This window comes from Gossypium raimondii, chromosome 9 (assembly GCF_025698545.1).
Source record: "Gossypium raimondii isolate GPD5lz chromosome 9, ASM2569854v1, whole genome shotgun sequence".
Taxonomy (NCBI): Eukaryota; Viridiplantae; Streptophyta; class Magnoliopsida; order Malvales; family Malvaceae; genus Gossypium; species Gossypium raimondii.
Window position 1 is genome coordinate 25,997,496 of NC_068573.1, and position 14,097 is coordinate 26,011,592.

The 14,097-nt window shown below is 34.2% G+C and overlaps 1 protein-coding gene across 1 annotated transcript; it reads right to left on the reverse strand.

Moving 5' to 3' along the window:
* Positions 1-11,590: 11,590 nt before the first annotated feature.
* Positions 11,591-13,820, reverse strand: LOC105798574 (sugar transport protein 8). Its single transcript, XM_012628693.2, is given in 6 exon segments — positions 11,591-12,220; positions 12,305-12,714; positions 12,717-12,869; positions 12,872-12,929; positions 13,066-13,385; positions 13,471-13,820. Coding segments are annotated over 6 exon segments (1,518 nt in total). The 5' UTR covers positions 13,604-13,820; the 3' UTR covers positions 11,591-11,776.
* Positions 13,821-14,097: the final 277 nt, after the last annotated feature.

Here is a 14,097-nt window from a genome sequence, read left to right on the forward strand (position 1 = left end):
CTATAAAATATTAGTGTTACAATTTTACGTTGGTATCAATTTTACATTTTACCTTTAAGATAAATTTTATTAAAAATCACATTTTTACATTTAATATATTTTTAATTTCAAAATACATAGTGACAAGAATCAGAAGATAATTGAAGCAACTTAGCAAGCAAAGAAGCTAACATGTATATAAAAGATTAATAAATAAATTATGAGGGGATGAAAGTTCATAACAAATTTGATTACGGTGGGTAAATTTGATTATGTTAGGTGACAGTGGTTACAAGGACTCAAAATCATTTTTTTTAAAAATTTAACTCAAACAAATATATTCGATTCGATCACTCAACTCGATTCAAGAAAATTTCAAATCGAGTTTGGATGATAAAATATGATTCGTCAACTCGATTAATTCGAAATTTTTTCATTCGATTCGATCGATCGCTCACCCCTACATACTATAACTAACTTAAAGTATTAATTAGATCATTAATTGTTTAGGTCAAGATTGATTTAGTACTCGCCTCCCTAGGGTATGATCCTCGGAGTACTCACCTTATTCGTTGTAAAACCTATATTACAGCTTGACCCGTATACTTGCGGAGAGTGCCTCATAACTCTCAATGTTATTGCAGTATTCACACTCTGGACTTTAGTACGTCTAGAGGCGGTCAAGTTGTTGGCACCACTACCGAGGAGGCAACATCACTAGATTGATCTTAATTTTCACATTCCAAAAGAATAATTAGGCAATTTTTAAGCTATTGATACGATTTCATTTTTTTTAATATTACTAATCTTTTCTCTTTAGGTTTGGTGTATGACTCGCAGTAGAGGCACACCTATTGTGATAGCCACAGATCTAGAAAGAATAGTTTGAAAGAATCGTCGACAACAATAGCAGTAGCATCAAATGCAAGATTTACCAACACTAGCTGTAGTTAACGTACCACGTGACAATCCATTGTTTCGCGACACTAATAATAAAGCCCTAAGAGACCCATCAGCACAACAGTTACTTGGAAACATGCAAATGGCTCAGAATGAGAACTTTACGGGACTCTGTCCTATCAAGTTTAGATATGGTTCAGGAAAGTATAGTGAGGTTGACAATTACAGCTAATAATTTTGAAATCAAATTGGAAATGATACAAATGATCCAAAATAATCTGCAGTTTAGGGGCACTATGACAAAAGATCCTAATAAGCATTTGAAATAATTTCTTCAACTCTGTGATACTTTTAAGTATAATGGGGTCACTGATGACGCTATTCATCTTCAGTTGTTCCCTTTTTTCTCTGATTGATAACACCTTTTCTTGGCTAGACTCGTAGGCCCTAGGATCCATCACAACTTGGGACGAACTTGTTGGAAACTTCTTACAAAAGGGTTTTTCGATTAGTATAGTAGTCCAATTAGGGAGAGAGATTGTTGTCTTTAGATAGATGAAAGGAGGGAGCTTCTATGAGCTGTCTCTAGAAGTGGAAGACGGACCTGAACAAGATAAGAAGAATGCATCAGCAGTTGAGACGGGAAAAAAGACACCTAAAGATGAGAAAATCATAAAGGTCCCATTTCCGTCAAGATTAGAAGAAAGACAAAAACGAGACGAGGATGAATTTGTAAGTTTTTTGAATCTATTTAAAACCTTAAATGTTAACCTACCTTTGATGAATTTAATTTAGAAGGTTCCCAAGTATGCCAAGTTTTTAAAGGAGATTATGGCAAGGCGTAAGAAAATAAAGGTAGGAAAACATGTTAATTTAAGTGCTTCCTATAGTGTAATTAAATCAATATAAGTACCACAAAAAGTGAAAGACTCGTGCAGTTTTACCATTCCCATAGAAATAGGGAGTATTCACTTTAATAGAGCCCTATGCGATTTAGAAGCTAGTATTATTTGATGCCTTTATCAATTTTTGAAAAACTCAGGTTAGGGAATCTTTAAGAAACTCAAATAACATTAAAATTGGCTAATAGGTCTTCTATACACCTAAAGGGGGTACTAAAAGATGTGTTAGTCAATGTGCGAAGCTTTATTAATCATGCGGATTTTGTAGTACTTGATTGTGAGGAAGATCATGAGATACCAATCTTACTAGGAAGACCTTTCCTAGACACTTCTATATGCACCATTGATATAGAGAAAAATGAGTTGACAATGAAAATTATTGGTGAGACTGAAACCTTCAAATGTGGATATCAACTTAATGAGGAAAATATGAGGGAATTAGGGAAGCATTGAAAAAAATCATCTATTTATGGCGTTCCCAATTAAAGGGAAATGTTTCCTTTTATATTACAGAAAGAATAAATAGGTTCAAGGAACGGGACAAATGAGCAAATGTAGAATGGCACGACGTACGGTGAACCAATATTGATAGAACAAAAAAATTGTCCACGGGTGAATTGAAAATTCTACTAGATAAATTTGGCAATATAACTTAAAATTTGTAAATTGCTATTTGTAAATTACTGTATACTTAACTACCCACATAGTTTAGATTCTAAGTTTTATTTGATGTAGGTTTATCCTTAGATCGAAACATCTTTAAGATAGAGTTTTGGGCCCGAATAGAGTCATTGTTGCGACATCACAACAAGTCAGGACATAGTAGACGGTCCCTGAGAATCTCTAAATTGGCAGATGTGTTGCGACACGGAACCCCTGTGTCGCGAAATCAGCATCCTACTAGGTCGTGACATCGCTGCAATGTTCTGCACGGTTGACTCGACCCATTGTGCAACCCGGCGACTTTAACATTAATTTTACCTAATTCTTAAACCTTTAAAACCTTATTTTATAACCTAAACTCCTATTTACTCCTAATGAAAACACTTCTAAACCCTTACCCCCTCAAACTCTCTCAAATCTCTTAACATCCCCTAAACCCTAAACCATTAATTTCCCAAATTTCCTTTCACAAACTTGGTGCAACAAGGAACGGGGACATCATGGGAAAACAAGTTATTCAAACGAACATCGACTATATATTCAAGGTTAAGCTTTCCTAAAGTAAAACTTTTTATTGTTCCATTAACTCATTTATTTAGAAAGTCATTAGGATTGAAACATCATGCCTCATAGGAAAGTTAGGTGAACAATTGAAACGGAGCAATTGATGGTTCAATCTCCCTCCAATTTTCCAAGTTCGAATGTTGAAAATTATTTCAATGAAATTCAAGGAAAAACATTCAGTCAAGAGAAGGGATTTGATCCATCGATGATTTTGTGTAAAGAAATTTGGCCTTTGGTAAGGTATCATCGTTGGGAACATTTTTAGATGATCTCGAAGGATAATGTCGTGGTCCCTATTGTCTAGGAGTTTTACGCATCTCTATGGGACCACGAGTCTAGAAATACTGAAGGTCATATATGAGATACAGTACTTGCGTGAAGGAAAGGGGTGAAAGTAACCCCTAGAATAATTTGCTACTTTTATAATGTTCCATACTATGGTAATGATTTCATTGATGAAACTAACTTAGAATATTTTAGAGACATAGATATGGATAATATTATAAGCTTTTTAATTGAGGGAAGGGGTGAATAGAAGTATCGCATAGGTACCGATATCCCAGTATCTTTCAATCAAATAATTATGTTTCCGAACGCTAAGATGTGGATTCAATGCATCTGCACATGAATTGTACCTACTTTTAATGTTTCTAACATCAATGCTTTTAGAGCAGTGTTGCTCTATAATATTTTGCAGAAAAAGTAGGTCTGTGTTGGCAAATGGATCCACTAGAATATGAGAAGATGCATTAGTAACTAGAAGGTGGGAGTATTATTTCCTCATCTAGTGACAGCTTTATACAAAAAGGCAAATGTACCTATGACATCCATTAACTAGTCATTGAAACTATTTTGAAACAGTTTTAGGAACATCTTGTTCCAACAATACATCAAGCTGTGGGCGGAACAGGTAAAATACAAGAACAAGCAACAAAAAGAAATGACTCCTACACCCACTTCGTCAAAAAGTTTAGCATGAGCTCAACAAGACGTTGGTGAGAATAGTCATCCCAAGTTAGATTGGATGATTCAGTGGATGCAGGAATCAAGACCAATTTTTCAAGAGTTTGCGAGGCAAAACAATATTTGGGTTCCCAATTATACACCTAGCATGTTTCGGCCTACAAATATGGACTAAGAAGAAGAAGTGCATGTTTGGGCCTAGAATGAGGAGATGGATGATGAGAAGGATGATTGAAATATTTTTAATTTTATAAAAATTTTGTATTAATTTTTGGATAACTTTAATTTAGACTTCGTAGGAGTAGGATTAATAAGTAGATTTTAGTATGCTATATTCTGTTTAAATTTTCTATGTAGGAACCGAACACAAAGGAGACAAAAACATATCCGAACTTTACACGATCAAAGGATGAAGCACCTACCAATAGGAGTTACAACGATCACGATCAATTGGGTAACTTCTTTCCTTATCTTTTAGTGGGCTACACATTGACGACAATGTGACAACTAAGGTGTAGGGGTAACATAGAAATTTTGCTTCAAATTTTTACATTTTCTTTGATTTTTCTTGTTTTTTGTGTGCTTGAGCTTGTAGAAATACAAGTGATTGGTTAAGAGCATCTACATAGATCGCTTGTGTTTATGAATAAGTTTGACATGATGATAGGTGATTTTAAAATTTTGATTATTAGATTACTAGAGTTCTATATGTCACATTGTAAGTCGATATTAAGCTATCATTTGTACCAAGTGATATAGAAAATATAAGGAAATGAGCATGCTAGTATGAATGATAAATGGTTGAATTTGTGTTTGTTTGGTTGATTAAATTTATAAATGTTGAGATATTTAGGGATGACCTAAGGCATTGTTTAAAACACATCCAAGAGCTAAAAAACTATCCTATTTATACTTCACCTTTAGTACCAATTTTGAGGCTTTTGACACTTCTTGAAACACATCCCAGAGCTAAAAAACTATCCTATTTATACTTCACCTTTAGTACCAATTTTGAGCCTTTTGACACTTCTTGATGAACCGCAGTACAAACCCCGAGCATGAAAATGTTAATTTACAGATGCCCTTTTTCATTGGTCCTATACCGCATGATTATAGACATTTGACCATACGTATTAAGGGTTAAGTAAATACGTCATGGCAGAGGCTGTAAAAAATAGAGTGAAATAGGAAAGATTAGTGTGATATGGGGATTATAGGTTACCCTGAAAGTGCAAAATAAGAAGAAAAATCCAAACAAAATTCCATATGAGTAGAAAAAGTAACTGAAAAGTCAAAAAGCATTCTTGAGTGATGAGGAAAAAAATTGAAAAGAATAGTGACAAAGTCACAACCAAAGAGAAAATTCATTCATTAGTGCACCGAAACTCGTAGGCTAGCTGTAGTTCATATGCCATGCTATGATTTCCTATATTTGGAGAGATAAGGAAGGTGAGAGAAGAAGAAATAAGGCGATAAACGGGTAAGGTTCACTAAAGGGGGAAGAATACAGATCAATACGATGTGTCAAACTAGTTTCGTATTTGTAACCTTTTGATGCTTATTGTTTTTGAACTTCATACCTATCCTAAGCCTCAGAATGTTACAAGACGAAAAGCCCTATGTAGCCTAAATATCTTTATACATGAATGGACATCATACTGAACATTCACAGAGACGACTATTTGTATTATGCTCGGATAATTAAAGTACTTGTATGATTTGTTAATGGATTCCTAGATGTGAGAACTTTAATACTTGTATATTTGTAACATAGTGAACTTAGATGTTTGTGATCAAAAGTGGTAAGTCAACTACTCATCATGTTGAAATTGTTAGTAAACATGAAATGCCTAAGTCATTTGCTCTGAAATCATTACTTGTACTATACTTACTCAAGGGTCATCACTTTCATTTTGTAATCTTTATTTGTGTTGCTTGAGGATAAGCAATGATTTATGTGTGGGGCGTTTGATCTGACATGATTCGATGTAGCAGATGAAACTATTTTTTTACATTTAAGGAGCTTGAATACAATCATTTTTATGATATTTTAATTTAGTTTCTTTAGTTTTGTTTACATTCAATAAAATGTGCACATCGAGTCTTTTATTAAACTTAAAGGCCGAATGAGGCCTAAGGGAGAGCTAACATACTTTGTGAGTGTGCAGGAGACCATTAGAGGGCATTTCGGGTCAATATTGGATGTTATGTCACAACATCGGGGATCCGATGTCGCAACATAGAGAGCAAAGTAGAGAAAGTGAGAAACTGCCTTCAATGTCAAGACACAAGCTAAGGGTGTCGCGACATACCTCTGAAGATGGCTATAGAGGGACATGTTGGTTGCTACGCGGTGACATAGGTCCTGGTGTGTCACATCATCGAATTTGTGACAAGATTAAAACATGAAGCAGAGACATTTTAGTCTGGACAATCAAACCTAAAGCTCGGGAACGTCAGCTACCCTAGGGCTACGGACGATGACTACTTGGAGGCTAAAAATAGACCTCTCTGACACACGTTATAGACACCATTCCATTAGCTTAGATTCTTTCTTTAGGTTCAGTTTAGTTTAGTTTTTTTTTCAAAAGATTTGATTGTAAAGGAGATCAATTTCAGTGGATTCGCTCTATTCATCAATATCAATCAGGCTTTCTTAAACTCTCCATTTCAATTCATTCTCTATGATTAATTATTCCATTCTTTCCATGTAGTTTATGAAAGCCATGAGAAACTAATCATTCTATGGGGGATTGGCGAGTAGAGGTATGATCTCTTAACTGTTTTGTAGGTTTATAAACAGATCAACTGTTTGGAAAAGGAAGAACGTGAAACAAACCCTAGGCCTGACAACCCTGGAAAGTTATCAAGGTGGGAATTAACCCAAAATTAGTATTGCCTATTCGTGAACACCTTTACCCCAAGCCAGTTTGGACTATGAGGTCGGAAGTTAAGTAGTTATTGCTGACTAGTTATGTTAGTGGAAGCTCGGGAGATCCTGCTAGGGTAGCGACTAGTTGGTTGACGAGGAACCCAAGGCGATAGTTAATTGGGATTGCCGAAGTGAGCTGAGCACCCAACCTGAGATTTGATTCACTTTATTTGTCTTTATCTCTTGCAATTTTAATTCTTTTTTTATGTTATGTTATTTTATTTTATTATTTTAAAAATCGTAAACATATTTCTTATTTTACTCTCATAATATAACTGACTTAAAGTATTAATTACATCTTTAATTTTTTAGGTTAAGATTGATTTAGTACTCGCCTCCCTAAGGTACGATCCTCAGAGTACTCACCTACTTTATTGTAAAATCTATATTACAGCTCGACTCGTATACTTGTGGATACCGTTTCATGACTCTCTATTTTATTACAGTATTCACACTCTGGACTTTAGTACGTCCAGAGGCTGTCAAAGACCTATTGGAAAAATTCTAGTTTGAAAATAGTTTTTTTGCATAGTGAAAAATTAAAATTTTGAAAACCGACCAAGTTTGTGATAAGCAATAAACCTTAAACTAAAATCGTATATGTGTTTTCAGATAACCGGATCGTTGATGTTTTTCGGCTTTCAACCAAACGATCTTCCCCGCTATTCTTGTACTAATAACTGCTTCGAGTGTTAGCTCGAACCAATTGAATCAAAACACAGAACTAGAAAAAATGTTCTTTTCTTTTTGGGATGAAAACGAAAATTCTCTCTTCTTTAATAGAAATCGATAGAATTTTTAATTTGAAAAAATATATTTAATAGTTGAGAATAAATTCTCTTTATTTTTTGTGCAGAGTAACAATCTTTCAAAGTTGTCTAAATAGCTCTACTGGTGCCATCTATTTATTGGGAGAGAAGGTAAAACCATTGTTGAATTGTAGATGTTTATTTCAAATAGAAAAACAACTTTCTTTTCCAACTAGGAGAGGGAGAGGGGCTAATAGGGTGTGTTTCCCCTCATATATATTATGATGGAGATTTGGGCCTCTCATTATATTGGGCCAAATTATATGTGCTTTCTACACTTTTAACCTAGCACATTAAACTTTAATCCAACCCAATACTATTTTTCTATTTCCCAAAAAAAAACTTCTATATATTTATATTAAATAGTTTTCTCTTCCCAATTTACCCCTAGTAAAATTATGGAGATTTTACCCTTGGTAAAATTTTGAAAAAATATGTTTAATATTTCACCACCCAACATGTTCACTATGACCAAATGATTTTTTTTCATTTTCAGGCTTTAAAACAACTTAAAAATATAAAGTCACTCTTCCGATCATTTCTGAGTAATCCATGTACATTTGTAAATGCTTTATTTCTTATTTTCATTTCTATTTCCATTCTGAGAAAACCACAATAATTTTCAAATGATTTCATTTCTCCATTTTGGAGAAAACTATAATTATTTCTAAATGATTTCCATTTCTTTATTTCTATTCATTCTGTTCATTTTGATTCAAACGCGCAATTCATTTCTGGTTTCAACGAGCTAGCGAAGGGACCGATTGAACATATGTGTTTAGGGCTCAAATGATTCATAAATAAGTTCCAGCTTTTTGGCTATTAATTATAAAATCATTTAGTCACAAATTCATTCCACTATAGTATCGTGACTGAGCTCTCCCTAATGACATACCATTATGAAAACAACTACTTAGTGGTCGTCTAACGACCTTGTCATAAGTGTGTTACCCTCATAGGATATCCTTGATCTCTTTGGGATAATATCTGCTCTCCCAATATGATCATTTTTTATCTCATGGTAACCATTACATCTTCCTTTATGAAATGTGAATTACTATTAAATTGTAATTAAGCCGTTCATCAACCATGTAATGTAAATGGGAGGATATCATTTACCCATGTCTTGTGCTATGAATTCCACTATTGTGAATGACATTACATATTGTAGAAGTCATACACCCAACACACCAAGTTTCCGTTCCTTATCTATTTGAACTTAGGCTTTTACTTACATCAAAGTGTATGAGTCACGCATAAATAGTTTTTCATTGATTCAGGATTTAGGTATGCAACACTATGAACGCTACAAAACTATTTTGTGATACGTAAACGTGTGAACCCATTTATGAAATACTACATGTATAATTTATAATTGTGTGAAATGTCCTCGTGAGCTTGGTAGATTAGCTAGGATACAATTGGCATACCATATGAATTAGATGGGCAGTTGTATAAGAGTGTATGTGTATGAGGGAGATGTGATATAAAGAATTATGGCATAATACATTGTGCACTTGGTTCGATTGGAGGGAATGCACTTACAATGCCCTTTTTGTATGTATCTAGTGTGTTTGGTTAGGGCACCTTAGGTGCATTATGTTCTACTATATTTTGGGTGAAATTCTGTGTATTAGAGTCAGTATTACTTAAGCTAAAAAAGGGCTATGCAAATAAAATTTTTAATAAGTTAATCCAAAAAGTAAGAAATTTAACTTACAAAAAGTTCATCGTAAACTCATAAGAACATCAAAATATGAACTAACTCGTCAAAGGACTATGTTGATAACCAGTTTGATAAAGGTTTAGTAACTTAGCAAAATGCAAAATAATTAGGTGATTAGTTAGATATGGGACCATTTGTTAATAATTGATAACAAATATGGTAAGTATTTGAATTGAGAATAGGATGTTAAGGGACCTTTGGCCCGTTAGAAATGATAACTTAGATTCAATACAATAAATCTTGTAAAATGTGAAACACATATGAGACCATTAAAAAAGGTAATCTTATTAAAATTGAGATTAAGAATATTACATATGAAAGCTCATCTAATGGGAAAATATGTGCGAATGAATGGAAAAAATCATATTAATAAGTAATATGAGGATGTATAATGAACCATGTTTAAGTCTTGAGTCTTAATATGAAATTTGAAATGAGTCTGACTAAATTAGAACCTAACCTTAAGGTTATAAAAGACTCAACACTAATCCAAATACGATGAGATAGGAAATCTTTGTATATTTACTAAGCTCGTCAAGCTTAACGCATTAGTTGCTTGAACACATAAGTGAAAGCTTTTCTGAGAATCTTAAGTCTGCCTTGAGAGCATTGCATCAAAATATGAGGTTCAAAGCTAGTGGAGTATTTGATTTTTGTATTAGCATGTGTTGTAATATGGACATGTACAAAGATGCTTAAGTTTGTAATTGTGTTGTAATTACATTGCCATGTATTGTTTGAAATCCTAATGGCATTTTAAGTTATATTTTGGCTTATGAACTGTTTTAAGCCTAATCTTATGATGAAATTGAGTTCAAATGAGTGTTGTTAATGTTTTAAAATGATCGGGATCCAGTTAGTATGATATGGCGTTGTTTGGAGATGATTTAAGGTGTTTTAGGATCAAATTTTCTGCTCCAAAGGTCCAAGTATCAGAACATGGTTTGGTTGTATCAATACAACCAAGGCAATAGCTAGATTGCTACAATATAGGGGGGAGTACAATACATCTAGGGGAGGTATTTATACATGACCCTTGATTTCACCTTGTTTCACTGTTTTGAGTGTTTTAAGCTTCCAAAGGCTTGTTTCGGTTTTGTGCTTATCCTTATCATTTTAATTGTCATATATATTAACAAAAACATTGATTAAGTGTCCGAATCCTGATGAAGACTTATCAAGAAGTAAGTTTATACAATCACATTGTTGAGTTCTAATTTAAGACCAATATAAAGTTGAGTCCTAGCTACTATTGCCTTGAAGCATGCAAATATTGACTTATTGTTAGAGTATTTATATATTCTATTGATAACTTAACAATCAAACTTACCCACAATATAAAGAGATAAAATTGTGCAAGACAAATCAATATTCATAGCATATATCCTATTTAGTGGGAGTTACAAGGACTTAAGGAGTGGGATGCTATTGATCATATTTTCTATTCATTAAGAACTATTCAAGTGTATTTGTTAGACACCACTGAATGTTGATTATTCACCTTTTATAGTTAGGATATTTTTAGTAGGAAAATCTCATGGGGGAGATTTTAAATTATTTGTACTCAGGGTGAGGCTACAATTATCTTAGGATTAGGATAGATTAGATTTAAATCATTATTTGTACTCTATGAATTTAGTAGTATAAACCATCTTTGGGTATGGTTCTGAAGACTTAGATTAAGTCTGAAGTGCATAAATAATTCTTAGTATTTATTCTCTCATTTTTTTTTAGTGTCAAACTCTATGCTAAGTCATGTGCCCGCGTTATATGCTACACCCATGTTGCAATAACTTATTACCTGGCTCAAAATTTTCAATCACAAACATAACCCCAATCATCATTCATTGAAACCTGAATTACAGCACTAGCTAGCTGTACAAACACCTATTCATTCAATCTATACGGATACTCTTCTGAATCAACCCCTGACAGTAGAGAAGGCTCAAGTGCCAATAGCTATACTTATGAATTATTATTTTATATTTTTTGAGTCGCATGAAAGGAAAATTTCAAAAAAGTAGATGACAAGATTCCGTAGTCTTGAACTAGATGTGAGAATAATAAATTTAAATGGTTATAATGGTATGACGCTTGAAGCAATCTAATTCAGATCCCATATGATTATAAGAACAGACCATCCCTTATAAGCTAGAAACAATGTGAAAATGTTTGCCTTTCTCATTTATTTTCCATAATAAAATACCGAAAGCTCAACCCAATAACAAGAGTAGTCACGGTCGATCCTGTAGTGAGCCCAAAAGCTAGCGTAGTGTCCAGCAGTAAATTTTACATGAAAAAAGAATGAAACACAACTAGGAACTTCATTGTAGTTGGATCAAACAACCTTGACATCGGGCCTGTCATCCTCGATCATGAAAGAACGCCAGAACCAGTGCTGCTTCCAGACTTTGTCAACCATAGCATCAACAGGGACACCTTTTGTCTCAGGCAACAAGAACCATGTGAAGGCTCCCATTATGATAACCCAGGCAGCAAAGAAGAAAAAGATTCCTGCTTGCATCTGGCATAGCATTGAGAGGAAAGCTTGACCAATGATGAAAGTGAAGAGCATGTTGGTGCTGACTGCAAAGGCAAAACCAGCTGATCTGGTCTCCAGAGGGAAAATCTCACTAGGAATTAACCAACCAAGAGGCCCCCATGACCAGGCAAAGCCCATGACAAAGGTACACACGGAGATCACCACAAAGATTGCCTCTCCTTTGGAAAGATTGTCACCTGTGGTTTTCAATTCTTTGAAAAGGATTATGCCAATAATAACCTGCATGTAATTTATGCAACACATTAAATACCAACATTAATTAATTTATAATAAGTAAATAAAAATATAAGATGGAGACTTGACCTGAGAAATGAACATTTGGACACAAGCTTCAAGTAGCAGAATTCTCCTGCCAGCCCTATCTACTACATATATTGAAACTACAGTACTAAACACATTGACAAGGCCAGTAATAACAGATGAAAGCAATGCAGCATCATTCCCAAATCCCACCGTCTGGAACAGAACAGGAGCGTAGAACATTATAGCGTTGATTCCAGTAAATTGCTGGAAAATTTGCAAACAGATGGAAATTACTAGTTGGGGTCGGCTAACTGGCTTCATTAGTTTGCGGAAAGGGTCCTTTACTTGCTTTGCCATCTCACATGCATGTATAATTGAATCAAACTCGTCATCAACATTTTCGACACCACGAATCTTCCTCAGAACCTTCCTTCCTTCCTCAACTTTGTGACGTTCAATAAGGCTAGTTGAGTCTCACAAATGAGTATAGATCCCAAACAAAGCATCAAAGCAGGAACACCAGCAATGCCAAGAGAAATTCTCCATCCATGAGGATGGACATTTGTTGTAAAGTAGTTTATCAGATTGGATACCAAAATTCCAATTGTAATGAAGAGCTGAAACTTATGTTGAGTGCTCCGCGAAGATTAGGTGGAGCTATCTCCGATAAGAAGAGTGGTACCGCCTTTAATAATAATTAGTGATTAATATAAATTAAATTGAAAAGGATACATGTAATTAAGTAATGGCCATTCACCATTGGTAGAAGTAAAGTGATGCATGCAGAAGAGTCTGTCACTAAAGCTAATTATATAACTTACTTGATTGGCAAACCCAACACCAAAGCCGAGAAAAATTCTCCCAAAAATTATCATTTCGATGTTGATACCTCCAGCAGTCAAAATCACGCCTATTATGAAAAATATTGAAGCAATCTGCATGGTGAGTTTCCTACCATATTTTGAGCACACCTTTGAAGCTACAAAACTAGCTATTAAAGCAGCAAGGTACAAGCAAGACGTGAACAACTGGAGGAATTGGTTATCGTATTTGCAGTAATTGTTTTCAAGTGCATGATGTTTCTTTTCAAACACAGCTGGAAAGAATTTTTTTAAGAAATCATCCATGGATGTTACTCCACCTGTTAATCCAAATCAAACCCTTTTCTTAGCACATGTTTTTAATTTGAATCTAATAACACAAATATTCTGAAGAAAAAAGAAAACCTGAAATGCCAATATCATATCCAAACATCAAGCCTCCAAAGGCTGCTATGATCACACAAACTATGACATACGCTGTTATCCTGCCTTCAAATTCTTGATTCTCACCAGAGCCGCTTACTACGACTGCCGGCATTTTCCACTAAAGATGCAATGAAGATATAGAAGTAAATACAAATATAGATCGGAATACTAGCTCTCTTTGCCTTTTCTTTATTTGTGAATAAGTAATAAAGACCAACACTACTATTATTATTTAGTTGTCATAAATTAAAACGTCAGTGTCTTAGACCTTATTTTATAGCAAGGTTTATATACAACTGTTGCGATTACAACTGAAATCTAGCATTGACATTTTCTTCGAACTAAAACCACGATAAGTTGTCCCTAACAGGTTTTTTCTAAATTTAACCGTCATCTGGCTTTATTCAGATTTGGAATGTATGCTCAAACCCCACCCCAAACTGATATTCCTGATCCATTATTTTCGACATTGACAAAGGATTACTCACACTAAACAGTTACTAATCCACCTCAATAAGCACAATTCCACATCTTTTCCTAATTATACGTGGATTTGGTCACATTTAGAGTTCATACTCCTACTAATTTCAGAACATTTAGAGTTCA